Here is a 25,850-nt window from a genome sequence, read left to right as displayed (position 1 = left end):
GTGAGACCACGCGCTTCCCCGACCTGCTAGCAAGTCCCACATGCCGACTATGGTCCGTGCCCTTAAAGTCGCGCACCATCCATGTTAACGCGCTCACGCACCCCCATCGCCTTTAGCCGTACTTCCACTCGCACAGCTCCTTTCCGACCCATAGCTCACCCTCCCACACTCTCCCAACCCAGCCTCTCCACCACCGTCCTCCCACTCGTCTACCCCGTCCCCCTCTGCTGCGAACGAAGCGAACACGAGCTCCGCATCCATATTCCCCACCAGCCGCGACGAGAACGTCGCGCTGTCTGCGGGGCCCGCATCGCCCGAACGCGCCCCCCTGGCGTCCAACGGTGACGACCGATTCTTGTCCGCCGACCAATGTACGCTTGTGTTCGCGTCCGCGTCCGAGTCTGAGTCGCACCCCGCCTCGGAGACCTGCCGGAGGTGGAGGAGGAACCACGAGACGAGTATTGGGGCGACACTGGTCGGCGTCAGGTCAGCAATGCACGCGAAGCGATGAGGAAGGGAGGCGGGGGGCACGTACGGGACGATGGTGTACCAGTCGTCGCGGGCGTCCACGGACGTGCTGGACGTGGACGTGGAGGCATGCACGGAGCTCCGGTGGACGCACAGCTCGATGGTGTTGACCAGCAGGATCGCACTGTCCAGCGTCCACGAGCGCACATCAGCCTACCAAAAGCACGCACGAACAGGCGTGCTCACAGAAAGTACCGCGCCCCACGAGTCAGCCACGGGCAGGGCGAGCGGAGGGAGGACGTCGAAGGCAGAGCGTGATGAGCGGGCTTGAGACCCGCGCCTCCCGCGCCCAGCGCACGAACGCGTACGTGCGCTTCCACGTCATGCCGACCGCGAGCAGGTCCGCGAGGATGACGCCTGCCCAGGCGGCGTAGCTCACTGTGTGGTGGGGACGCCGGTCAGCTCGTGCGATGGGCGAGGTCGGGGGCGGGTAGGCTTACGGCTGCCCCGTTGGTGTGGTCAGTTTTGATGGAACTGGCGTGAGACGGGAGACTGACGAGAGACGTACATAGTTCCTGCTGAGGTCGGGTAGTAGCGCGTCCGCGTGTAGAGGCCACCTTCACCGATGAACGAGTATGATTGACGTACGATGGCATACTATGAGAGGAAGACGCTCATCGGTATCATACTTCCACTCGGCCGGCAGCTCAAACCTGCGCAAACACGCACCAGGGTTACGACGAATGGAGTCAGCCCTAGGGCGGGAGGAATGGCCGCGAGCGTCTTGTTCTTGAGGCTGATCGCGTAGACGCGGAGGGAGGAGAACACTAATGGAGAAGCCGCATCGAGAAGTGAGTACTGGCAGCGTGCTGTGTCGTGGCTTCGCAACTGAGCGCAACCACACGCAGGCCGTCAGCCGCTGACCTTCGTCCCTTGGAATGCGGCGCAGCATGCGGACAGAGACGTGCGTAGATATTTGGATCACCGTGCCGATCCGCCCTTTTGCCTACTAGTGGGATTATATTTTGCGCGACAGTAAGATGCTAGTAGCTTTTTTCAGTATCGTATTTAAATCTGGCCGGAGAGCTGACAGTGCTCGCTCTTCTACCACAGAGCGTGTTCGTAGTGCGTCAGCGATATAATGGGTCGGACCCTGTAGAATCGTTTCGCTGTGAGGCTCACCTGACCGGTATGTTCAGGCCGACCTGCTCAGACTGAAAGTATCAACATGATTGAACTGACATATTGCTGACGATACAGATCGCAGGGGAGGCAGTAGGGCTTGGTGCAAGGCTTGGTGACTCGTGAGAGGATTATAGGTCAATGTCAGGATTCAGCAATTCCGGATAAATAACTACGAAGAGAGTTACCAAAGACGTCTCAATCAATTGTCTATGCCTGCACTACACGATACTGCTCCGTGCGTCTGCCTGCTCCAACCCGAACAGAGGCAACAGCGCCAACCTCGTCCATCAGTTGGGTGAACCACCTATCACCGCTATGGCTACTTCTTGCACCCCTTCGTCATTCTCTTCACCGAATAGCGGATCATCTTGAGAGGCGTTCTCCTCCCTTCCCGCATCTGCATCCACGAGCGCGCCATCCACGTGGAGAGCTTCCTCATCATTGGTCCTGGCACGATGAAGAGAGTCTTCAACAGGTCCGGAAGAACCTCTCCACTGTATCGAGCCTGAAACATCAGTCGAAAGCGTACGATCGACATCAGCATCGGCCACTTCGCGCAGATCCAGGAATAGGCGGGAGAGGAGGATAGTCGTCAAGCTTCACAACATGTCAGTGATTCTTTTCGCAGAGCCAAGATCGGTCAGCTTACACGTCCACAAAGAAACTGCGTCATCGCTGATGTCGAAGACGACATTCTGCAAACGAAATCATTAAGTATATTGCACGCCAACATACGCGGGCACCATTGATGCAACCACTCACCCTATTATTCAATATCGATGACAGCGCGGTACCAGCATTCATGACGAAGAGCGCGCTGGAATGGATGTCGCATGAGTCTCGCGTGTATGGCACGGGCTTCCCGACTTGCCAGAAGTATGCAGTCCCTGGAAGCGGTATATTAGCCTGAGGTAGCACATTTGATTGTTGCACGTAGTGCACGAACCTCCGCGTAGCAATGTGGTTGAAAGTGATGGCTTTCCGCCTAGCATCTCACGGAGCCCAACCGTCCGCCCGCCTTCCTCCATATAAAAACAAGGCACATCCATCGGCGACGGTCACAGATATTCGTATGACAATTTCCACTGCAGCAACAATAGATTGATATGTTTGGTCAGTCGCTGTTCGACTTCACTACAAAATTTGACTCGCATCTGAAAGGGGTGGACGTGATAAGTTATTTCTATCACAGGTCCGTGAAATGCATGTGACACTTGCATAGTGTGCACAGCTACAGGGGTCCTCGAGGTTAAATCATAGCCTTGTTCCGGCTGTGAGGCGATGACGAACCAGGTAGTTGCATTATACTATGTTCAATCGGCACGATCAGATAACACTCGCGTAACAAACAACGAACGTACGATGTTGATGCCCACAGGTATCAGCCACCAAAGAAAAACAAATGCTGGCGCATAGATACTACTGCCTCTTCCATTGACGGCATACACTCGCATTGCGGCAATGACTGGGAGACTGGTGAGTTCGTGCGTGTAATTGCAGCTACGAGACCAAGATACGCACATCCCCAGGTCAGGTAGAGGAGGCAGACCGAAATATCCGACATGACGTCCATCGCCCATAAGCTGTCCCATCCCACTCAGACGAAGGAAATCGCGGTACGAATACCACACTGACCTCTGCAATAGATAGGCGTGCTTGTTAGTGGTAGAGCGTAGAGGGGCTAATGATGCTCGTTGGCTCACCTGAAGCGATATCACTGTAGGCGGGCAAACGTACAACAGCAAGTACAAAAGGACGAGCATGTGCATTGATGTGTAGAGCACAGGTATTGCAATACCGATCTTCTTTCGGCGCCATATCATGTCGATTTCCGACCCAAAGGTCAGTATGCGGTCGTAGACATAAAGGGCTACAGAGGAGTTCATGAATGAAAGTTGCGGTTGTGTCATTTCTGCATCTAGTACCGACCGAGAGCTGATGTCACAAACATGTCACCAATCCTACGAGCAAACATCAGCGACAATCTTACGACAAGAGCCAAAACCAACGCAGCCGATGAGAGACACTCACACAGTGTAGCGGGTGTCCTCCACAAGGATAGACTCGCTCGCCATCGAGAATGATTCTTCGTATTTGAGGTGTAGTGGATGTCCTTGGGCAGGGAGCATGCCAGATGGCGGGCCTCGCCAAGAATGGCCCTCTTTTAGCTACTCCCGGCTGCTACTTACACAGCACTCATGATCATTGCAACTCCAGGCGCAGCACAGGGATGTGGAAGAACGGTGGAAGAACAGCACGAACATCCATCGAACATCGTCAGTTGAGGCAGCACACGCCATTCCGCAATAGGTAGAGATAACGCCGCACTACCGTTGTATCACTGCCTTCGCAGCTCAACACGCGAACGCGAGACTGTCCAAGATCGACAACTCAGACTTCGACGCTGGATCCCAGCGCAGAGGCACGAACTCACAATCGGTGTGCTCCACGCTGGCGCATTCTGGATAGAGGTGGCGGCGCAGAGGACGAGGGCGTAGCGGTTGGTGAAGAAAATGGTAGGCCTTGACAGTTTGCGGGGCTTCTAGTAGAGCTCGACTTCGCGCGAGAGGGTGGTGGCATAGTCGTATATGACCAGCGCTGCGGGGACAGGTGTCTGATCATGAGTCAACCAAGAGTGATGATTCTGCCTTGAGCACGTACCGCCGTATACGACACATACATTCAATGTGTCGTCGGTACTGCGAAGTCGACGACCAGTCAGTTCGAGCCGGCGTTCCGCAGGTGAAGAGGGACGCACGCAGCGATCGCCACGACATCCTGGGGATCGTAGTAGCCTCCAGTGCTGGGGATCATCCCAGCAACGATCCGTCAGTCCAGCCTCGGATGGATGATCGCAGACTTTATGAACGCTTTGTGTGGGATCCGCCGTGTCGTGGACATAGCCCTATAGTGGCTATGTTTCCAGGCATGGCAGCCGGGTTCTGTCAGTTGGCCACTGCAACAGCTGGGTATGGCATCATGGCCTAGAGAACCCGTGGACGTTGAACCTTTAAACGCCCACGGTGGGGTCTCCTTGGCCGGAACTCTCGTAGCAACACAGACGCTCTCGAGACGAGGCCCTTTGCGTGCGATGGACCCGCAGTGGGTGGGATGCCACTCACGATGTGGAGACAGAGTATAGATACACAAGCTCATGTCCGCAACCGGTAAGCATAGGGATTCAGAAGAACTCGAGAAAAGATGGGAGATGTGTCGTGCAAGGCTACACATTACAGAACCAAGTCAGTTAGTGTCAACGAGAGACGTGACAAACTCACTGGTATTACCGTCGGTATGGGTTCCTGACCGACTGCCATTCGTACTTATCATGGTCGATATACCACTTCGGCGCCGTCGTGATCCCCACGGCATCTCCGAACGTCTGGATATCCTCAGGCGAGGGAGGTCCTTACGAAGGAGATGGTAATTTGTGTACACCGATATGAGTTGACGCTCGCCTCCGCCGTGCTGCAGAGTGAGGAATATATTCATAGCCGCAGGGAGCCGCAAACCGTCCTTTGTTGTAAGCCGAGTGAAGATATGTCCCAAGGCAGCTACCATGGATGCTGGTTCGTCAACATCCGTCCTCGTAAAGAGCGGCGGCAACCGCTTGAAGGTCCTGGAAGTCTCCTCGACAATAGCCGTTCTACTCCCATCTGATTCGTCACCTCCCTTGCTAGATGAGTTATCATCGGTCTTTATGCTCTTTGTGCCGTCGTCAGTGGATGACTCGTTGGCGTCATCATCACTGCTCTCCCCGTCAGACTCGTCAGGAAGCGTTCGGTTGCGTCTGCGCATCATCAGGATCAAGCCGTGTTCTTTCGCGTAGGTCAGAAGGGTCTGCCTAGGAGCGGGCCATCCATAGCGCATGACCGGGGATGGTAGACTGCAGAAGGAAAGGGATGAATGTGCGAGGGAGGAGAGCAAACGGTTCGATGTCATCGCGCGATAAGTCCTGAAACATCGTCAGCATGACACCCGAGCTAAAATCTGATACTTCAATACATACCTCTCTCGATACGCTGACCGACCGAGGCTTAAAGGGAGGAGGGAGGTCAGGTCGTGGATCTGGGAGGAGCGATTGTCGAGCGAGCGGCCGGAACGACCGGAAGCGGCATTGCAATCATGTTCACAGACGTAGACTTGGTTTGGAAAGGTAAGTAGTCACAAAAGGTAGCGATGAGTAGAACATCAGTGGAAAGCTCATGATCAGCGTCCACGGTCAATTGATGTTTGCTACTTAAGAGCAGCCAGAGACTCAAAGGGCCCTAGAGGCGCTGCGCCACAGAAGCCACAGGTACAGATGTCGATTGCCAAATTCGGTATCCCTGAACTTGAGACGGAACCATATTGGTGGCGCGAGTCACCCACACACCTGCGCTGCTGCAGCTACGACCGTATAGTACCCCACATCGACTTGCTTCTAGTCCTCCTCATGAACGTTCACAAACGGTAGAAACCTTACACCCACATTCGAACCATAGCCTGCACCATGTCCGACGACGGAGTCCTGTCTAGTGTCATCTCGATAGCTTGCATCGCTTGCCTCGATGTTATGGCGGGTGTCTTGACTGACCTCGCTAGTGTTCGTGAGTGTCAGAGGTGCTCCTTTCTCGATTTTCTAACGTGATACCTAGGACATGCGTGCACAGAGCATCTATGTCAATGTGCTTGCAAGTGTGGCAGGCATTCGGACCGTCTCCAAGCAGATGAATCCTCTCCGTTCGCACCGGATGAGTGCGAGCCGCTGATCGCTGCGTCGGGCCAGCGCACAGAGCCAAGTCCCCAGCCGAGTATGCAGGTGCCAGGAAAGAGCTAGCAATTGTGACACCAAGCAGCGCGTTGCCTGGGATCTGGAGTGCATGCTACGGACCAGTGGACATGGAATTCTGATCATTTGTACTTTCGCTTTGCGTCGCTTTCCCGCATCCCAGTTACTGCACAGGCCGGCTACTGTCGCATTCGCATATCCTCGTCATCGTGTAGTATATCTGATATTAATTCCTTTTGTTCTAGAGGACAAGTAACCTAATCAGCGAGACCACTCAAGCCCAAAGCGAAACCACGACCGACGAGTACTAATGTACATAGAAAGGACAGGTGGGAGGTGTGCGTACAACCTATGGACACAGGATACTACAGAGACAGTGTTCTATGTCAATACCGAGACTCTACGTCGTGCGCGAGATACACGTTAAGTCCGTACAAATGACAGAAGAGTGGCATAGATATAGCCAATGTTCGTTCTCACCCCAGCCTAGTAAGAGAAGATCATGAACCACGGGTTCAGGACAATCGGGTAGAGAAGGTGGCAGCCGATGGTGATGGCGAGCGGGAGGATGACGGCCCAGTCCCAGCTGAAGATCTGCCAGCCCGAGGGGATTGCGGACGTGCTGAAGATGATCATGACTGCAACGAGCAACAAGCAGATGACGAGCGCGAGCCAGAAGCGCTTGAGGATCTTGGGCACCTCGAGCCAAAAGTTGGAGCGCTCGACCTCTTTCTTGGTCGCGCCCCAGCTGATGTCGTAGGAGAACATGTGTGCGAGGATCGCTTGCGAGAGATGGATGGAAAGGCCGCCGAAGAAGAAGAAACTGCGCAGGGCGTGAGTATGTTGAACGCAGAAAGCACGGGTGAAGATACTCACAAGAAGGGCACCCAAGTGAGGTTCTCGATAAGGGAGTCGAAGAGACTGCGTTGGCCGAGACGGTATTCAAGGAGCGTGAAGCCGACGTTACCGGCGCCTGGAAAGACGACGGTACATGCCAGCCAGATCTCGAAACTATGGAGGTAGAAGCCGTCGACTGGGAGGTTCCACCCGAGCAGGAAGTAGTTCAACGTTGACAGGATGGCGGCGGCAGCGAGACCGTCTAATGTACGAATGAGTTATAGCATATCGTGGAGACGGCTTTACGACTTACAGTATGAGAACATGTAGGACAACATGCTAACCTTGTAGTGAACGGGGGCGGCGGACCAGATGAAGACGCGAAGCTGCTTGGTGATTGGCCCATGTGCCACCAGTGAACGAGAGGGTTGAAGATCAGCTCATTACAGCCTGCACGCATGTCAGTCAGCATGTCAGAGAAAGACGCCTAACATCTCGCTCACCGTAAGAGTACTTCTGCCATCGATTCAGCTCGTCGTCGCACGTCAGCGAGACGCCCTCCTTGAAGCCACCCTCCGAGTACGTCGACCACCGGATCATGTACCCCTTGAGCTGCAGGCGCAGAGCCATATCGAAGTCCTCCGACACGTTCGACTCGGACCAGATCTTCTGCACTCCATCCTCAGGGTCGACGAACGCCGCGTCCTGGAGGGCCGACCAGCGCAGGAACGCATTGTGCCCCACGAACGGCGCGACCTCACCGTTCGCACAGCCCATCGAGATACACTTGTTGATCCTGCGCGTGAAGTGCGCGATGCCGTTCTCGAAGTAGTGGTGCGCGACCTGCATGACGTCCGACTCGTGCTGGATGATCGCGACCTCGGGGCACTCGTACAGCTCGCGCGCGGCGTCGCGGAAGCAGTCCTCGGGGACGATCGTGTCCGAGTCGACGATGAGGATGATCTCGCCGACGCGCAGCGACCGGCCGTTGCACGCCCACGGCCGCCAGCGCTTCCCGCTCTCCTCGTAGATCTCCTCGACGGCCATGTTCATCGCCCTGTCTTCGAGCGATTCCTCGCCTTCGACGTGACTCATGCCTCGTGCGGCGGCCTCGAGTGCGAGCAAGTGCTTCTCGAGCTTGAGCGAGAGAGCGAGGCCGTAGTTCATGTTGGACGCCTTCTTGAAGCGACCGGCGCGCTTGTACCCATCCGGAGAGCTGTCGTGCGGCGGACGGGCGACCCAGCCAACGTTGTGGTCCGCGTAGAAAGCGATACGCGCCTGGCGGTCTTCCTCGCTGATGAGCTGGAGACCATCGTCGTGGACGAAGATGGAGGAAGTGCCGCCTTGCCTCGCGTATGTCTGCATCGCCTTCTTCAAGGAATACACAGAGGGAGCGCTGTAAAAGCCCCGTCAGACTCCGATGACGCCGAAATGACGCATATGCAGAGGAAGAATCGAGAATAAGCTCAAGGTCCATTCGAGCTTAATCGACATCCCGCGTGAAGCGCGATCGTCGAGGGCGGACAGCACATGATCCCCGGTGCAGCCGTTCCTCGCGATATGCTAAACATGACAACACATGATGGAACAGCACAGCAGGCCGACGACGGCAGCGGCGACTGCGTCCGCGAGCTAATCTGCACGAAGACCCTGCATGATCGAGACGACGATCGAAAAGATACTCACATAGTCTCCTTCAGGCTCTCCTTGTAGACTGGCATCTCGACCGTGATATGTGGCAGGTTCGAGTCCACGAGCTTGTTGGGTGCAGGGTGGATGGCAGAGTAGTACTTGGAGTTCTCGTGGAACTGAGCGACGGGTCCGAGCATGAAGGAAATGTTCGTGATGATCTGTCCAGAAAAGAACTAGCAACAGCAATCTTTAGCATTGAGGACATATCGGATGCCAGATCACTTACCAGGGAGACGCAGAACAAGAACGGGATAGTCACGCAGAGGGCCCATCGGACGTACGTGTCGTCCAACACCGACTCCTCTATCACCGTTGCAATACCGCTGGCGATGAAGACTGCCAAGCACCGTCAGTTAGCAGCGCACCATTGATCGAGCGTGATCACTTACAGGTCGACAAGGCAGCGGCCAGACCACCATACACGGGCGCAAACAATCTTATTGGCCTGTTGCTCGCGGTCTTCTCCGAGTCATTGTCCTTCGACGACACCCAGTAGCTGAAGATGCCACAATTCCGCTTCTTCGTCCTGGAGTTCTCCTTCTGCTGTGCAAGCTCGGCGACCTCCTTCTCGGTAACGACTGGCGCCTGCTTCTCTGTCAGGTTGACATTCGAATCGGAGACGTTGGTCGACGCCATCGAGGACGCGAGAGAACCGAATGCGTTACGCTGCTTCCATACGAGATGTATGAGCTTTTCCTCCAGCTCGCGACAGGTTGGGATGATGGTGTCGAGCGCATAGGACCAGACGACAAGGACGGACTCGTCGCGCTGTGGAACGCATCAGCGAATGTCAGGAAGAAAGAGGAAACCCTACGATGAATGCAGCACACTGTTCCTTGTCAGCACGGGGCAAGAACGTCATCGTTTCCAGATCTGAATGCGGGTATCGACATCAATGAAGATGGCATCCGCATCGTCCTTGCTGCATAAGTGTCGACACATTAGCGCAGCCCGAGTTAATATCAAGGAGAGCCTGAGAGCTCACACAGTGGTGAGTGCCGCATGAATAGCAGCACTACGAATCTTGACAGCCACTACCGGGTTGAGCTGCCTTATGGCAGCCTCAAACGGCTCGAGGTAAGGGTTCTCGTAAGGGAAGACACGGAAGCGTCCGGCGTCAACACGCAAGCAGACACCCGCGTGTACATTCTCTTCCGAGGGCTTGAACCAGGCGTCGCCTTGGTCTATACCAGATGTCAGAGAGGTATGGTAGAAGACAGTGCTGGAGACTTACCTGCTTGAAGACGTGGTGGAGCAAAGCGTCGTACGCGTCGTAGTCCATGGTCGTCGCGGTGTAGAGTGAATGATAACGAATGGCACCCAGGAAGACGGGGAAGTAGACGCTTGCTTGTGGCCAAGCTCACCTAGAACCGAGTGATGCGGGCGGTCGATTTGCGATGAGACTGTAGGATGGCTTATAAGGAGGGCGACATAAGTATGCCTCCGATTTGGGTTGGACTCAATGTTCGTCAAAAACATGCAGGTACGTGGGATGTCCTCCGACAGCTCCGATCCCGGCCTCCCAATACTAGTGACACAGTAGAATGAAAACAAACCAAGCCGCAGACCTGTGTAGATGTCGTGCGGTAATACAATCGTCCTGGAACGACAGTGTGGCCAGGGCAGACTCGATGTCAGCACAAGGTGCCTGGGATGACTGGTCCGAGACGGCATGACAGACAACAGGTGCGACATTGAATGCGAGATCTGGAATGGCCTGGTAAGCATTCATCGCGGGCTCAGACGGCCACAGCGGACTTAGTGAGCCGATATATCGTTACGATGCACCGCATACAGGATTCCTCGTGTGACGCCCATCGACAACGCGGGCGCTGACGTATGGGAAGTTGACGGCAAAAAGGGAGACAAACCCGAAGGAGACGCGTACGTGCCCTGTGTGCCTTGATATCAGACTGTTCGATGGTGGAAGATTCTGCATTCCCGGAGTGCTGGAAAGACAGGATCAATCTCTTCGAGGCCGGGAACACGTTCGAGTTCTGGTTCCTTCGGAACCTTCGGAAGGGGGAGCGGCTGAGAGAGCAGCTTGGCCACCAAGGCATCGGGCATAGCAAACGGAGAAGGGGAAGGTTGGCGCAATGTGTAGCATTTTACGGCAGAGTTCAGTCATGTACCCATTCCTCGGCTCGGGAAAGGTAGTCGTGAAGCGGAAATGGTGCGAACCGTCGGCCAACGGACTCCAGATCTCGACGGTGCGAAAGCTCGAGGGCATCAACTGCGGACATGCAGGAGTAGCAATGGGTCAGTAAGACGATTGACAGAAGTCTCGCTGGTATTCCACGTTTACTATCTCCGCTGAGGCATCGTCGGGGCGGCGTCCTAATGAACCTAGGTCCTGTACACGTTGGTAGCACATATCGCTGGGCGGCCCAGACCCATGTGTGAAGGATCCCCACCAAATTGGACGACACACATACCACTGGCAGTCGAGAATGCTGGGACCACGCATCCGGATGCACCCCCTCGGCAGGCTCGGAGACGAGCGGGATAACATCCACCATCCGCGTGTCTGTCAGATTTCAGGTCAGAACGCTTGATCCTCGGTGCATTCAGCAGCAGAATGTGTCGCGCGCGACAAGATAGATGACAATTCAGAGCAAAGTGGATTGGCCCAGATCATCGGCGCCTGCCCGGATATCGCGCCTGTGTTTACTACACTTTGTCCGCCAATACATTTATGGTAAGTAGTTCATAATTAATTACATGTGGCCACCTCCGCCTAGGCGCCGTCCTCTCAGCCGGAAGTTGTTTTTCATGACCGAATAGTACCTCGATATCCTATGCACAAGCCTGCAGTCATACACTTTCTTGCGGGCGACATACCGCCTCATCGAGCGATACTGACGGGGATAGCGAGGCTGACAAGCGACGTCGCCCCCGCCCTGGTTTCACCTCTATGCATGCTGATCACTCTGCATGACATCGACGACTTCAACTGAACGCGACAATTGGAAAGAGACTTCGTCTCTTCTTCTACCACTGATGTGTAGGTGTCTATGTGAAACATCGCTCTGTCCTCGGACCCGACGCTCGCAATACCCTGCCAAGGCGCGCCCAACGTCGTGTGGACTATATCTGCGATAAATGGGCTACATGACGCCGACCGACACGCGTGTACCGGGCGAGGGTAACGCGCGCGGTATCCTTGCCGCACCATCACCTCACGTCGTGCTCAACAAGCTTCAAGCTTCGACACAATGACTGGCCAATACGGTGCCTGACAGCGTCAAGTGTCTCAGTGAAGGTGAGCATTTGAAATCGATGGGCCACTACAAACTACCGACGTCCAAGTTAGTGTCAATACTTTGTGGGCGACGGAGACAGCCTTGACGCCAGTCAGGGGGTGCCTACGAGACCCTGTGGTTCGTTAGTCGAAGTCAAGGCCAAACAATTCCCCAGTCGTTTAGTTCTTTTCCTGTTGCAAGATTTATGGTACTCACGACGCTGTCAATAGACGACTCGCCGCCAGAATCCACTCAGTGGCCGAAATTTTCAATGCCCTGGGGCTCTCAGGCGGCAAACACCTACGCAATCTTCCGAACCGCGTCAATGCCCGGCAATTTGAGTCTGGGCTGTGTTTGGTACACGGATCGGTGGGACGCCCGGTTAAGTCTGTTTGATACAAAGAAGGCTTCCGTCGTTGATCATGAAAAGGTTGCAGAGTCTTTTCGCGAAACAGAGTGGGCTGATCCAAAGCTACGATGGCCATCTATTGTATCGGCGTTTGTCGACCCAATACGAGGCATTCGCACGCTTGCTCCAAGTGGACCACTGACCAGCAACTCGCCGCATATTACGCTCTGTCGTTGTCCAGGAATCATCTATCGGCAAGTACGGCAGTGCGTCACACAGACTTAGGGACCGTATGCTTACTACTATGCTTACTCGCGTGCAGTCCTGAATCGATCTCCCGTCAATCCCGACTGCTCGATCCATGATCGCGGCCGACTCGGAGGATGAGCCTAAGATAAGTACGCACCTACGAGCAATTGAGGTCATTGAGGAGATCGAGTTGACATAACTTCCCAAGAACTTCCTGTGGATTGTGGAGCGGGAATACCCGCACAATTGTCGAGGCACTCAATGGAGTGTGTTCGCAGAGGCCTAGGCCTCTGCGAATGCGGTGCATTACGTTCCATCTGCGTTCCAGGACCCTCGGTAAGTCGTGACAAGTCGACGCTTAATGACGGCCGCGATGACGAAACAGGTGTCTGTCAATATTGCCAGCGACGGTGTTCGACGGTGTTCGACGAGTAGGCTCATTTAATGGCGCGAGAGTAAGTTCAAGACGGCCTTTGCAGTAAGTTCGTTGCCTTTGTGCGACTATACTCTCCCAGATCGACTGATCTGTAGACGGTGAATTCGACCAACAACTTAAGCTTGTATGCTTCGCACTGATTCGTCTGCAGGCCGGTTAATGATAAGCTGCGTCATGCCATGGGAAAGAATCTACGAAGCCTCGGTAGCACTCAGCAGGGGCCTCCGGATTATCGCAAGCGCTAAGTTCACAAGAGCCGGCTCTATAGTGTTCTATGTTTATCGCAACAGATGCGCCCGTACAACGGAAGCCCTGAGTATCCGTTCTTCTGATGCCCTGTGCCGACACGGCAGAGTTGTCTGCATTTGGTCAATGATCATGCATCATGAACGGCGGCTGAAGACTCTGAAGGCGGTTGGCAAGCACAAGGATGGCCGAATGAACAATGATTGTGTTTCTGTGCAGCTTGTGCTGGATGTTGGGTGGCGCATGCTACATAGCTTGATCAGACGTAAAGTCTGCTAGATTATCCACCGGTCGAGCCTGGCCGTGGTTCTCAGTTGAGAAATACTGGCGATAATCCGTGATATTGCATATCTTCCCCCGACCCTCGCGTCAGCAGAGCTGTGAACTGAGTCTGACAGGCGATACATCGCACCTCGAGGCTCACGCACGGGTCGATATGGGCTGGTCTGGTAGCCTGCCCGCTGCTACCGCAGTCGTTCAAGCTATAATGGATCTGGTAACTCAAATACTACGTGACTGATCGCGTCGGGCCTGGCCGTCAAATTCGGTGTTTCGTGGGATCTTCTCAGTTCAAACGTTCACTCCACGGGGCTGGGGAGACATGTACCTTCCGAACTGGATCTATGATAGATCGTACCTCGGCCCAGTATAGCGGTGGCTTCATTATGGCCCGCCGCAGAAGAATTAGGCACAAGATCTGTTTGAAAGGGAATCGGCGAAGTCTCAATATCGTTTGCTCCGAGTGGTAAATACAGCTGAGATTGCAACCGCGACCATCGAGAGCATGTCCAAACGCGGTCGCTGATCGCCGCCGTACCGATCAATCTCCGTCCTTATTTAGAAAGTCCGCAGGAGCAAGTCGGACTTGGTGAATTGAATGGGCGTCTCCTGAGCTCTCCTCCTTCTGCCTCTACTTACAGCTTGCATGTTCCCAGGCTGCAACACTGTCAATAGCCTCCAGGGTCGCTTCGACCCCCACGTCTTGCTCTATCGATGTCGACCGGCGCCGAGCGGCCTTTGCCGCCGCGGTGAAAAAGCCGGTTTGAGACGAACCTAGCGGGATCGCCTGCAGAGTTCAGACAGCTTCGTGAGGTAATGTCCTATCTATCGCACAAGCAAGGGACGCGTCTGAACAAGCACAGCACACGGACGCCATAATTCCAAGGACCCTGCGGTGAACACATCACCCTGTGGCTCAAGAGAAATTTCCGATCGGATTGGATGGACGGGTGCTTCATATTCTTCATTCGAGCCCCGCCGGAGTCCCACTCGGCGGATTCAGCGTTGTCAACTCTGACCTCGCAATTGGCACACGCTTGTTCAGGCTGTGCCTTTCGTTCCGAAAGCTGTGCCATGAGCCGGACGTGTATGTATCTGCATGCAGCGTCGGTGAAGAAGACCAGGAAGACGGCTGTCGATCCTGCCAACGCGGCGAGCGCCCACCGCGCACCGAGCAACTTGACTGGTCCTCGGGCATGGCAGGTGTCCTAGTACGCCCCGGTAAGCCCGTTCTCCTTCCTTTCTCGTTCGGGCACCTGCATTGTGGCTGCGACCACATTCGGGTGTCAGCTATTGAATGGGATGATCTGAGGCACCGGCGGATATAACGCGGATCGCGACTGAATTGTTCCTGGGATGGGAGTCCTGGCTGCTGGCAGATCTTCTCCCAATTGTACAGCGGCTCCGGAATGCTTCGAGCGTCCGCATCCTCCAGAGATGTCGAGTCTGGCCCGCGACTCCTCCTTGATGCGTCGCCGAAACAGCCACCGCGACATAATTGCTGACATCCCGTACCAGATCCTGCATGGCTATGCACGTATGTCAGGGACGCGTAAGCATTACCAGTTCAGAGCTGACATGTCCGTCGTGCCTTGGGACCCAGTGGGAGTCTGGAGTATCATCACGGTGACACCGTGCATTCCGTAGCGCAGTACTAAAACCTTCGATGAACGCCGTTGTGCACTCCCTACGCCTCCAACAAAGGACGGCCGCTTACTTTCCTTCAGTCCAACCCTGGTCTTTACCGAGGCTGACCATCCACCCGCAATGTCGACATCGTCGTCCACTCCGTCCTCCCGAGCGTCCTCCTCCCACGGCTCAGCTACGCATGTGTCGCCCCCGACAAATGGGTCGAAGCGGCATCCGCCACTGCAGCCTCCAACCCCACTCTTCTTCATCGACAGCAAGACTGAAGAAGTTCCTAGGGACCCCTTCCGGACTCCGACGCGTAGCATAATGGACGAATCCGTCCCCACTACGCCCAGGAGCGAGGCCTCCGACCCGTTCTCACCTCCAGCAAGCGTGGTCAACTTCAGCGCAGAGCAGACCGTTCCCGGGACCCCTGGTGTTCACCACCAACGGGTACGTAGTGGCGGCTCGGACAACCTCCGCCGCAAGGGTTCTCAGCCTTCTTCCACCTTGCGCCATGCATCGTCAATCCCGTCCGTACCGAACGTCCGGGAGGTGTCGCGCGGCAGCATGCCACGCGTGGACTCGATGATCCGCAACTCCTTCATGTCGCCTCCGGTCATGCCGCGACGCGCGACTATGTATGACAGCTCATCCGCGGCAGAGACGCTCGCCCGTCCCTCGCCGAAGCACCAGCGCTCGACGATGCTTACAGGAGAAGTCGAGAAGCCTTGGATCACTGACAAGGACGTCTATGTGCGGATATCATGGTGGCTCACTTGGACCGTCGCCATGCTCGGCGTGGTCGGGGGAGCCATCCGTTGTTACTTTGGATGGAGGAATGTCCCCCGCGTTGGCAATCTGTGCCTCATAATGGAGGACGACTTCAACACGTTTGACCTTCAGAACACCTGGACACGGGATGTGGAGATGGGCGGATTTGGGTAAGTTGCATCGTCCACAACGTTGTTATTTCGAAGCTCACGAACAATCTGCAGCAACGGCGAGTTCGAGATGACGACGGACTCCTCCAACAACTCCTTCGTCCAAGACGGCCAGCTGTACATCGTCCCGACGCTCACCTCGGATGTCATCGGGTACAACCACGTCATGAATGGCTACACCTACAACATCTCTGGCTGCACGAACTCCAACCACTCGGCATGCGGAGCCGTATCCAACTCGAGCGCAGGCTCCGTGATTAACCCGGTCATGAGCGCGCGGATGTCAACCGTCAAGAGCCACAGTATCAAGTACGGGAAGGTCGAAGTCGTTGCCAAACTTCCCCAAGGCGATTGGCTCTGGCCTGCCATCTGGATGATGCCTGTCAACGACGTCTACGGTGCCTGGCCAGCGTCTGGCGAGATTGACATCATGGAGTCGCGCGGCAACGGTATCAACTACCCAGCACAGTGAGTACAAGGTTTCGGTACACGCGCCTCGGTGCTCATTCCATTGTAGGGGCATCAACTACGTGAGATCTTCCTTGAACTGGGGCCCCTTCTCCTTCCTGAATGGTGTCTCCAAAACGTACGGGTGGTGGACGAACCGGCGCAAGACGTACGCGGATGGCTTCCACACATACTCGCTCGAGTGGACGCCCGAGTTCATGCGGATGTACGTCGACACGCGGCTCGACCACACGCTGCAGCTCGCGTTTAACGAGCCGTTCTTCGACCGCGGCGACTTCCCCGAGACGATCGCGAACGGCTCCGAGTACATCGTTACCCCGAACCCGTGGGTGAACGGCACGAAAACGTCGCGCCCTTCGACCAGCCGTTCTACCTCATCCTCGACCTCGCAGTCGGGGGACGAACGGGTGGTTCCCGGATGGCGCCGGGACAAACCTGGCTGGACGCGTCGAGCGGTGCGTACATGAGTTCATCATGTAGAATAGGGTGCTGACTTTGGGAACAGCTGCGATGCATGACTTCGCCCAGGCGCAGGATACGTGGTACGCGACCTGGCCGCAGAACGTCCAACAGCGCGCGTTCATTATTGACTCCGTGAAGATGTGGCAGGCGTGTTAGAGCGGCAAGAGATAGGCCGCGCTGCATGGCTGGTACTCTTTCCCATGGACTTAGCGCGTGCGCATATACGGAACGCCCAAGGACATCGGAGGTTCCTGGCTGCGGTACTGAATACCTGCTATGTTGGACATTGTTGTACAGGGGTATCATGATACGCCGTCCGGTCCTTGTTTTTTGGAAGTTCTCTCTACTCGGGTGGTGGGTTTGTTTCTATGGTCGCTTGGTTAGTAGCTATCAGTATCTTACGTTCTACCGGTGTCCTCTACCGCGTTTATTGTGTCTTTTCGGCGCTTGGTTGTACTGTAACATACTTCGCCGTCCGCAGACCTTATAGACCATGTAGCTATTTGTCACCAGAGGCTCAATACACGCAAACAACGCTCTCAATCTGCGGTCGAGACTCCTTACACGACTCGCGTGCTCGTATGCAGATACTTTGGGCTTTACAAGCGCAGGCCCAGATCCTAAAGGCACTATCACACTACTGATGCAAGGTACAAGTTCGGAGGCTACGTGTCAGTTGTCATACACCGGCGGATGTCATAACCGCGCAGCTCGGGTTGTTGAGGAGGTGTTGGTAAGCTACGCTCCCATGAAAATGTTACAGCGACGGTGAAGGTGACCGCGAGCGTCCTTGCCGGCGCTGCTCCACAAGTAAGGCCACCCCGACGGCTGCAGCTGTCGCCACCAAGGAGCAACAGTGGCAGCCAGGTGGCAAAGGTGCCATAGAAGCTTTTCTTTTGCTTCTCGATCGTTGCCACCTTCGCCTTGGTCTCCTCTTGAACAGTCTGCAGCTCCTCAGTCGTCTCGCTGTCTCCTGCGCGGAAGGCCTCCTGCATTTCTTGCTGCAGTTCGCCCAGCTCTTCGCAGTACTTCTGCCTTTGCTCTTCTATATCGCGCGCAAGCTCCGCGCCGACGGCGGTCTCGGCGATGTCCATGTCTTGCTCTACCAGTTCCGTCTGGAGGAGCAAAGGTGCAGGCGTATTCGGGATAAGCTGAAGCATGACGGTGACAGCGGAGTGGTACGTGTTGTCGTGGCGCATCATCTTCGCGCCCTTCTCGAGCGCAGGCTTGAAGAACATGGGGTCTGACGCGAGCTCGTCCTCGCGTGCAAGCCCCCGCTCTGCGTTGACCTCGCCCCACATGTTGGTCACGATGACGACGTTCTTGAGCGTGTCTTCGCCGCAGAGCTTGCGGAAGAGGTGGAAGTTGCGCCTGGAGATCCCAGTCATGCGGAAGTCGGAGATGCGCTGCATGTAGATGATACCGCTTAGCTTGTGTCCATCTTCGTACCTGACATTGCAATGAGCAAAAGCGCGGCCTCATTGTTCAAGACGTCACTTACATTTGGGACAGCGCGACAGCTATCATTTTCAGCACCTCCGTATCGGTCCGCGTAGTGTCGTCAAAGCCCGGGGTGTCTATGAGCCTGACAGTCCTACCGGTCAAGCCGAACGCTCTGAGAACTCGACTTGACTGGTGCATGACTTGAGACCGTCGCTAACGGCGAGATCTGAGCAGCTGAGAAGGTTGATGAACTGCGCAGTATGAGTATCAAGGCCACGACAATAGTCGCTCCGAGGTTCTCAGGCTGACCGTAGACTTTCCGGAGCCAGTGGCTCCCATTACGCTGTGTTACGGTGTACTTTGATGAAATATCCAAATTTGAATGTTGGAAATAGTGCGTACGCAATGGCAACTTCCTCCTCGTTCACAGTGTGGTCCCCGACGACCTCATAGCCATCTACAGCCAATGACGAGAGTAGTCGAGACTGGTCACGGTCGCCTTCATTCGACATTTGCCATGAGCTTTGCATGCTAATGATTTGACGACAAGCTTGATTGTGCCAGATGGGAGTGCTGGTCCGTAATTACAAAGGAATGCCAGTGGATAGGAACAAGTACTGTGGCATCCACTAACTTGAACATATTGAGCATCCGAGGCCGGGATTATTTAATTCGATCACCTCCCTCGACGGATCAATCTGTGCACGTGATGAATACAGACAGACTGAGTTCGCCCAGTCCCGACCCGCTACTTAACGTTCGCCAGTTGTCCGCCAGCTCGAGCCCTAGAGGACGCAGCGACTGCTCCGCCGTCTGGTAGCACTCGGAGGAGTCTCGTCGACGTGAGTGCGAACACTTTCTATCCGTATTATCTGACAATGTGGACCCAGTTGCGCAGTACTTTGCTGGCAAAAGCAGTCCGGAGAAAACTTGTCATTCGGTACAGCTGAGCTGGCTCCTCGTTCGCCTTGTCCCCAGGCAGCCGTCGTTTGCTCCAGCTTTCACTGAGCCAGTATGGCTACGCAAGCGTTTCAGACCTACCTGCGGACGAGACCACGCTTTGCCGCTGCTTTCGTGGGCAAGCCCTGGGCAGCGCGACGACATGCTGCACCACTGCAGCAATCAAGCCCGCTGAGGATGTCGTCCCCGCACCCCCTTCATATCCTCTCTCAGAACAGGATCTGCGTCGTCTCAGATACCAGCGCAACATCGGAGTGTCTGCGCATATTGACTCTGGCAAGACGACATTGACCGAGCGGATACTGTACTACACTGGACGTATTCGGGAGATTCACGAAGTCCGAGGTCGAGACAACGTCGGTGCGAAGATGGACAGTATGGAGCTAGAGAGGGAGAAGGGTATCACCATTCAAAGTGCGGCGACTTTCTGTGACTGGGTTGCTACCATGCCGGCGACTGGTGAGCAAGAGGAGTACGCTATCAACATCATTGATACTCCAGGTGCGTCGAGCAGTCAATGTCCCTGCGTCGTAAGCTGACGTCGTGCAGGCCACGTCGACTTCACTATTGAGGTTGAGCGGGCGCTGCGTGTCCTGGACGGCGCAATCCTGGTCTTGTGTGCAGTCTCCGGTGTACAGAGTCAAACAACCACGGTCGATCGGCAAATGCGGCGGTATAACGTTCCTCGGATTTCGTTCATCAACAAGATGGACAGGTACGTGATAGAGCAGTAGAGAGTTTGGCAACAGCTGCCGGAGTTCAATTGACAGCTGTTGTGAAAACGATAGACCGCTCGGGCACGGGGGTGTATGGAGCGGGGTTTTGGCTGGCGAGATGGCCGACGGTTGGCGAAGTCACGCACTGGTCAGAGCCCGCCGTTGCCGCTCAGAGATATGTTCCCTAACTCGACTTTGACGTCAGTCTCGCTCACAGCGAACTGTCGGCCCAAACCCCAGCTCCAATCCCGGCGGAGGCCGGCCTATCGTTTCCACAACAGCTGGAACAGTCAACGTGGAGCTGAGGTCTGGTTGTCGTGGAGTTGGTCGAACAGTGTCTCCCGTTGCAGATCCAAGGGAAGATTGGTCGCGTCGGCGCTGCTGTCTGGCGGTGGCGTGAACTCTAGGAGCTGCTGCCAAAACTCTCTAATATTCCAGTTATGGCTAATGCTCAGATTGCCTGCAGACCTGGTGCAAACCCGTGGCGTGTCATTGAGCAGATTCGGACCAAGCTGCGCATATCCGCGGCAGCTCTGCAGGTTCCCATCGGTGTGGAAGACGAGCTCAAGGGCGTCGTCGACCTCGTGCGCTGGAAGGCCGTCTACAACGAGGGCGTAAAGGGGTAAGTTAGAGCCTCCGTATATGCACCCTACACTAACCCTAGCACCACAGCAACAACGTTGTGATCTCAGACGAGATCCCGGACTCCGTCATCGACTTTGCCAAGCAGAAGCGTCGTGAGCTCATCGAGCAGTTGGCAGATGTTGACGAGGAAATGGGCGAGATGATCATCATGGACGAGGAGCCCAACACGCAACAGCTCGCGGAGGCTATCCGCCGTGCGACCGTTGGCCTCAAGTTCTCGCCGGTCTTCATGGGTTCTGCGGTCAAGAACACTGCGGTACAGCCACTGCTCGATGGTGTCTGCGCGTATCTCCCCACACCTGAGGAAGCTGGAGCTGTCGCGCATGACACCTCACTGCCCGTCGATGCTCCAATGGTACCTCTTGTCCCTGCTGCTCAGGCACCACTTGTTGCGCTCGCGTTCAAGCTCGAGGAAGGCCGCTTCGGCCAACTCACGTACATGCGTGTCTACCAAGGGAGCTTGCGTAAGGGCCAGTTCATCTTCCATGCGCGCTCGGGCAAGAGGGTCAAGGTTCCGCGTCTCGTACGCATGCACAGTAACGAGATGGAGGACATTGAGGCGATCGGGCCAGGCGAAATTTGCGCCATGTTCGGTGTCGATTGTGCTTCCGGTGACACCTTCACTGACGGTTCGACGTCATATTCGATGGTACGTGATTGTGCATAGGATAAGTTGACCGGATATTGAGTTGCCTTGTAGATGTCGATGTTCGTGCCTGAACCTGTCATCTCGCTGTCTCTCAAGCCCAAGGGTCAAGAAACGCCCAACTTCTCTCGTGCCCTGAATCGGTTCCAGAAGGAAGATCCGACCTTCCGTGTGCATGTCGACGGGGAGAGCAAGGAGGTGATTATGTTCAGTACCAGTCTATCTCTTCGGCTCAACGTCTTGGTTTCCATAGACGATCATCTCCGGCATGGGTGAGCTGCACCTCGAGATCTACGTTGAGCGCATGAGACGCGAGTACAACGTCGACTGCGTCACCGGCAAGCCGCGCGTCGCGTTCCGCGAGACGATCACGGAGCGCGCCAACTTCTTCTACACGCACAAGAAGCAGACAGGTGGTGCCGGTCAGTACGGGCGTGTCATTGGCTTCGTCGAGCCGATGCAAGCAGACCCGGAAACGGGCAAGGACGTTGAGTTCGTGAACCAGGTCATGGGCGGAAACATCCCAACCAGCTACATCCCGGCTTGCGAGAAGGTGAGGTGCTCGCTCGATAGCGATGATGTAGTGAGCTGACGGGAAGACGGCAGGGTTTCTACGAGGCACTCGAGAAGGGCACGCTATCTGGGAACCCAATCTGCGGCGCCCGGCTCGTCCTGCAGGACGGTCTAGCGCACTCGGTCGATTCGTCTGAGCTTGCTTTCCGGCTGGCAGTTATCGGCGCTTTCCGTGAGAACTACAGGAAGATGAATCCTATCATCCTCGAGCCCGTTATGAAGGTTGAGGTCGTCTCACCTGCCGAGTTCCAGAGTACGTGTTCTCAACGAATGGGATCTGATGGAAACTGACCGGCGATGTGAAGGTGCGGTCATCGGTGGTTTGACTGCGCGTCGCGGGACGATCACAGACAGTGAGGTCCGGGAGGAAGAATTCACGTGTACGGCTGAGGTCGCGCTGAACGATATGTTCGGCTACTCTAACCACCTCCGTGGCGTCACTCAGGGCAAAGGTACGTGGTACAGGCCTGGGAATAATTATCCGCTAACAACCTCCTTGTACAGGTGAATTCAGCATGGAGTACAAGGTACAAGATCGACTCAGCCCAGTATGCTGGCGTGCTGACTCCCGCTTTCCTAGAACCACATGCCTGTCATGCCTCAAGTACAGAAGGAGCTGGAAGAGGCGTACAAGAAGAGCCTGCCTCAGGCGAAAAAGTAGACGTTATGGTATCATTGTACAGCATCTAATCTTGGTCTTTGCTTTCGACGTCATCATGGCCACTAAGACGTATCCCACACTGTGCTATAACATATCATTCATCCTAGCTTTCATCAATGATCAGACGTTACATCACCCCTTGTGTTCTAGTCGGCGTCACGAAGGTAACTTTCAATCTCGTGCTTCACTTTCCCGTGAACAAGTTTGGAAACCCTGACATCTAAGCACATCTAAGCTGCTTTGTGGTATGTCGTCCGTCACGGTCTCAGCTGCGCTTCTGCGATCATGCATTACTCACTGCGGTAAGTCAAGGTAAGGCTAGCGACGGAGACCCAGCCAGAGAATACTGCTGACCAGGCCTAATCATCTCATACGCGGAGCTGGTACGCTTCTGCTTCTCATGGCAGAATTCGTAGGTGCGTGTGCACCCTCCATGGTCCTCCGTTTCTTCTTACCCCTTGCAGACTCGTGCAGTACGTTTGCTAAAATAGCCGCAGCCTGGAAGGCAATCTCATTGTCATTGAAGTACATCTTCAATCCAAGAACTGCATCTGGGTAGGTAGACGATGCATGTTTTGCTTCTAATGCGTTTCAAACGTAGTTTAAATTTCCCACAGGCAGCAGTGAACCTCTAGGCTCGTCTCTGGCATGTTCAAAGATGCGAAGTATCACCCGACGCGCCGAACATTGGGTGTTTCGATCCCCTCATGGGCAGTGTCGAATCAGTTCCGTTCAATAGGTCCAGTTCGCGAACCTTAAATGTCTATACTGACGGCTAAACCTTATGAACGTATCAGGTCATCCGTGTTGATCCTACGTGGCATTGACCTACTTAAGCCCGCGTGTCGTCAGCGCGGACCAATACATCCTTCACTGGGGCCTTTGAACGCCTTCAGCATGTCATCTAGTGCCAGTGAACAAATTGCGACGTCTCAACAAGTGTACGCATGTCATATCTTGTCTGGAAGACATTGGCACTGACGTTCTACGGGCACTAGCAATCTTACGGGCTATGCATGCATAGCATTTAGCAGTGAGTCATTGCAGACTTTCCCTCGCTACGGATCGTCGGCGATGAGTTCACTAACGTCCAGATAGCCGTTATTTTCTACGACCATATCATCACCTTCACAGAAGAAGTGCAACTCATCTGGAGCAGGAGGCTTACCGGCGCGTCTTGGGTCTTCCTCGCAAATCGACTTCTGCTGCTGGTATACGGAGTCGCTCTGTTGGTACAGGATGTCAATTGGGACACAAACTACTAGTGCGTGCTTTCGACACCTGCAATTTTTTCGAAGCACTCACACCTGTGTAGGATTGTGCAATGCTCTCTTCTTGTTCTATGCATCTAATATCGTTCTGTGCACGGTTGTTGCAGGTTCTTTCTTATATTCATTCTGATGATACCGAGGCTCACGCTGCCTCCCTGGCAGTATTCTCCACTCTACGTGCATACGCCATCAGTGGCAGAAATATTTTAATCACATCCTCGGTATTATCATTCGGGTTAGCACCGGTTTGCATGAACATTGTAAGTCGTTCCGGTGTGGATTAATCGAAGCTGACCCTCGTGATCACACAACGCATAGTACATGGTCGCATCATCGCATGTATACACTGCCTCGTTCGGTGACGGTCCTTTATGCCTTCAGAGGGTACAATACTCCATTCATACTGCTCAGCTGTGAGTCCAAAAGTTCCGCCTGTCGATTACTTTCACTTAATTTGAGATCATAGGTGTTGAGTTTATCTCACTAGCCATCTTTCGTGTCCAACTAACAACCTTTGTTTCAGTATACTGCTTGGCTGGCGCATCGGCAATCCTCTCTGATTCAATCGTCATTGGCACTACTTGGCATAGCACATATCTCATCAGGAAGCAAGCTAGAGAAGCACGCGTTCAGGCTCCATTAGTGATGCTCATATTGCGCGATGGTACCACTCTATACTCCTTGTACTGACCCAGTTCTAATTGGTCTGCGCAGGCACGTTATACTTCTTGTGAAGCATGCCACCTCTATCTTCCGGGAAGAGCCGAGCTGACCGGGTATATATGGCTAGATCCATGCTGATGTTGAACATTGCTGAAACTGGTGTGGCAACGTTATGGTTCAGCGACACAGCTGTAAGCATGCATTTTGCGCACCAAGCAAGCGCGCCTGAACAGTGAACTACATGCTATGACAGGCAGACGTATCTTATACTTCATACTTCGCCATCCCGTAAGTGAAACTGCATCCACTAGATTTCGCGATGTACTGATATACACACCATTCACCTGAATCAATCTCACATAGTCTTGGCCCAATTCTTATATCGCGCTTCATCTCAACTTGCGGCGCACAGATCTGTCAGCCCAGTGCACTTCGAGGGAAGATTACACCGACGGCATGCAAGGCAACCATTCTGCGGTATTGCAATCGCGTAACAGGACAATCGAGTTTACATCTGGCATGGAGGGCGATATGGGAGGTTCACTCACATTTGCGCCTGTGCTTGATTCGGATGCATGCTGGGATGATATAGAGGAAGTGGCTCGCGAGGACGACGCGAATGCACGAGTAGGTATGTCACCGTGTGTAGCTATGCCCACCTGGAGCCGAATGTGCCGTATACATGGGGACTGATATTAGTCTCCTCTGTAGTGATGTCGGTCCTGGCTGGGAGCCTCAGTGTATGAGTGAGGCATATATGATGCAAGTCCTTCAAATTGTGAGTCGACTATGAATACCATGTTCCCCTCATCGTCATCTCACCAATTCTTATACACAGCGCCTGGCAATTTTCACAACAACGAAACGCCGCGGCCTATTGATCTACACACTACGCCTGCAACGGATCCAGAATCTTGAATGCAGAATACGGGTGCACCGTCGACTTTCTGGGCTACGGTATCTAGCTTGATGGTCTGATCGTGCTGGTATCCCGTAGATATCCAGGTCTCATTAC

General features: G+C 54.6%; 9 protein-coding genes across 9 annotated transcripts; 4 read left to right on the top strand and 5 right to left on the bottom strand.

Annotated features, from left to right (window-relative positions):
* Positions 1-2,785: 2,785 nt before the first annotated feature.
* On the bottom strand, positions 2,786-3,604 carry B0H18DRAFT_1003427 (uncharacterized protein; the record flags this gene model as incomplete). Its single annotated transcript, XM_048028426.1, has 5 exons — positions 2,786-2,807; positions 2,872-3,118; positions 3,175-3,238; positions 3,357-3,523; positions 3,583-3,604. The coding sequence occupies 4 exons, from the start codon at positions 3,602-3,604 to the stop codon at positions 2,967-2,969; spliced, it is 405 nt and encodes a 134-aa protein (XP_047894345.1). The 3' UTR covers positions 2,786-2,807; positions 2,872-2,966.
* A 1,130-nt stretch (positions 3,605-4,734) lies between these two features.
* B0H18DRAFT_285448 (uncharacterized protein) lies at positions 4,735-5,897 on the bottom strand. Its single transcript, XM_048037415.1, has 3 exons — positions 5,663-5,897; positions 4,932-5,608; positions 4,735-4,876 (listed from the first exon to the last, which is right to left on the bottom strand). Exons 2-3 carry the CDS (start codon positions 5,593-5,595, stop codon positions 4,806-4,808), a joined length of 735 nt encoding a protein of 244 aa, XP_047894344.1. The 5' UTR covers positions 5,596-5,608; positions 5,663-5,897; the 3' UTR covers positions 4,735-4,805.
* Positions 5,898-5,972: 75 nt separating this feature from the next.
* On the top strand, positions 5,973-6,757 carry B0H18DRAFT_1003419 (uncharacterized protein). The gene is made up of 2 exons (XM_048028425.1): positions 5,973-6,242; positions 6,291-6,757. Exons 1-2 carry the CDS (start codon positions 6,146-6,148, stop codon positions 6,470-6,472), a joined length of 279 nt encoding a protein of 92 aa, XP_047894343.1. The 5' UTR covers positions 5,973-6,145; the 3' UTR covers positions 6,473-6,757.
* B0H18DRAFT_1003418 (glycosyl transferase family group 2-domain-containing protein) lies at positions 6,632-10,696 on the bottom strand. The gene is made up of 11 exons (XM_048028424.1): positions 10,184-10,696; positions 9,939-10,137; positions 9,845-9,875; positions 9,343-9,721; positions 9,180-9,289; positions 8,948-9,126; positions 7,765-8,657; positions 7,683-7,711; positions 7,575-7,650; positions 7,301-7,523; positions 6,632-7,247 (listed from the first exon to the last, which is right to left on the bottom strand). The coding sequence occupies exons 1-11, from the start codon at positions 10,233-10,235 to the stop codon at positions 6,911-6,913; spliced, it is 2,508 nt and encodes an 835-aa protein (XP_047894342.1). The 5' UTR covers positions 10,236-10,696; the 3' UTR covers positions 6,632-6,910.
* Positions 10,697-10,868: 172 nt separating this feature from the next.
* B0H18DRAFT_1003417 (uncharacterized protein) lies at positions 10,869-11,562 on the bottom strand (the record flags this gene model as incomplete). Its single annotated transcript, XM_048028423.1, has 1 exon — positions 10,869-11,562. A coding segment is annotated over exon 1 (290 nt), but the record flags the coding sequence as incomplete, so codon positions are not given.
* A 4,526-nt stretch (positions 11,563-16,088) lies between these two features.
* On the top strand, positions 16,089-17,835 carry B0H18DRAFT_1160780 (concanavalin A-like lectin/glucanase domain-containing protein; the record flags this gene model as incomplete). The annotated part of the gene is made up of 5 exons (XM_048035810.1): positions 16,089-16,327; positions 16,382-16,795; positions 16,845-17,124; positions 17,160-17,250; positions 17,301-17,835. The coding sequence occupies 5 exons, from the start codon at positions 16,089-16,091 to the stop codon at positions 17,411-17,413; spliced, it is 1,137 nt and encodes a 378-aa protein (XP_047894340.1). The 3' UTR covers positions 17,414-17,835.
* B0H18DRAFT_285335 (uncharacterized protein) lies at positions 17,828-18,965 on the bottom strand. Its single transcript, XM_048037414.1, has 2 exons — positions 18,759-18,965; positions 17,828-18,706 (listed from the first exon to the last, which is right to left on the bottom strand). Exons 1-2 carry the CDS (start codon positions 18,896-18,898, stop codon positions 17,923-17,925), a joined length of 924 nt encoding a protein of 307 aa, XP_047894339.1. The 5' UTR covers positions 18,899-18,965; the 3' UTR covers positions 17,828-17,922.
* A 496-nt stretch (positions 18,966-19,461) lies between these two features.
* On the top strand, positions 19,462-23,039 carry B0H18DRAFT_1003392 (elongation factor G mitochondrial). Its single transcript, XM_048028422.1, has 10 exons — positions 19,462-19,774; positions 19,828-20,161; positions 20,210-20,375; positions 20,843-20,998; positions 21,049-21,670; positions 21,722-21,865; positions 21,921-22,220; positions 22,274-22,493; positions 22,546-22,676; positions 22,821-23,039. Exons 1-10 carry the CDS (start codon positions 19,715-19,717, stop codon positions 22,899-22,901), a joined length of 2,214 nt encoding a protein of 737 aa, XP_047894338.1. The 5' UTR covers positions 19,462-19,714; the 3' UTR covers positions 22,902-23,039.
* Positions 23,040-23,992: 953 nt separating this feature from the next.
* B0H18DRAFT_875458 (uncharacterized protein) lies at positions 23,993-24,862 on the top strand (the record flags this gene model as incomplete). The annotated part of the gene is made up of 3 exons (XM_048040425.1): positions 23,993-24,142; positions 24,280-24,436; positions 24,660-24,862. Coding segments are annotated over 3 exons (510 nt in total), but the record flags the coding sequence as incomplete, so codon positions are not given.
* Positions 24,863-25,850: the final 988 nt, after the last annotated feature.

This window comes from Fomitopsis serialis (genome assembly GCF_022376445.1).
Source record: "Fomitopsis serialis strain Sig1Antser10 chromosome Unknown B0H18scaffold_27, whole genome shotgun sequence".
Lineage (NCBI taxonomy): Eukaryota > Fungi > Basidiomycota > Agaricomycetes > Polyporales > Fomitopsidaceae > Fomitopsis > Fomitopsis serialis.
This window is presented reverse-complemented; position numbering and strand designations above follow the sequence as displayed.

Excerpts from the sequence above, each read along its gene's own strand:
- B0H18DRAFT_1003419 (XM_048028425.1), top strand. The coding sequence starts at position 6,146 with ATGTCCGACGACGGAGTCCTGTCTAGTGTCATCTCGATAGCTTGCATC. Across the intron at positions 6,243-6,290 it reads GACTGACCTCGCTAGTGTTC|GACATGCGTGCACAGAGCAT; the intron begins GTGAGTGTCAGA and ends CGTGATACCTAG.
- B0H18DRAFT_1003418 (XM_048028424.1), bottom strand. The coding sequence starts at position 10,235 with ATGGACTACGACGCGTACGACGCTTTGCTCCACCACGTCTTCAAGCAG. Across the intron at positions 9,290-9,342 it reads GGCCGCTGCCTTGTCGACCT|TCTTCATCGCCAGCGGTATT; the intron begins GTAAGTGATCAC and ends GGTGCTTGGCAG. Across the intron at positions 8,658-8,947 it reads GAGAGCCTGAAGGAGACTAT|CGCTCCCTCTGTGTATTCCT; the intron begins GTGAGTATCTTT and ends GGGCTTTTACAG.
- B0H18DRAFT_285335 (XM_048037414.1), bottom strand. The coding sequence starts at position 18,898 with ATGCACCAGTCAAGTCGAGTTCTCAGAGCGTTCGGCTTGACCGGTAGG. Across the intron at positions 18,707-18,758 it reads GCTGTCGCGCTGTCCCAAAT|GTACGAAGATGGACACAAGC; the intron begins GTAAGTGACGTC and ends TTGCAATGTCAG.
- B0H18DRAFT_1003392 (XM_048028422.1), top strand. The coding sequence starts at position 19,715 with ATGGCTACGCAAGCGTTTCAGACCTACCTGCGGACGAGACCACGCTTT. Across the intron at positions 20,162-20,209 it reads CAACATCATTGATACTCCAG|GCCACGTCGACTTCACTATT; the intron begins GTGCGTCGAGCA and ends GACGTCGTGCAG. Across the intron at positions 21,671-21,721 it reads GTTCGACGTCATATTCGATG|ATGTCGATGTTCGTGCCTGA; the intron begins GTACGTGATTGT and ends GTTGCCTTGTAG.
- B0H18DRAFT_285448 (XM_048037415.1), bottom strand. The coding sequence starts at position 5,595 with ATGACATCGAACCGTTTGCTCTCCTCCCTCGCACATTCATCCCTTTCC. Across the intron at positions 4,877-4,931 it reads CCATACCGACGGTAATACCA|CCTTGCACGACACATCTCCC; the intron begins GTGAGTTTGTCA and ends TGTAATGTGTAG.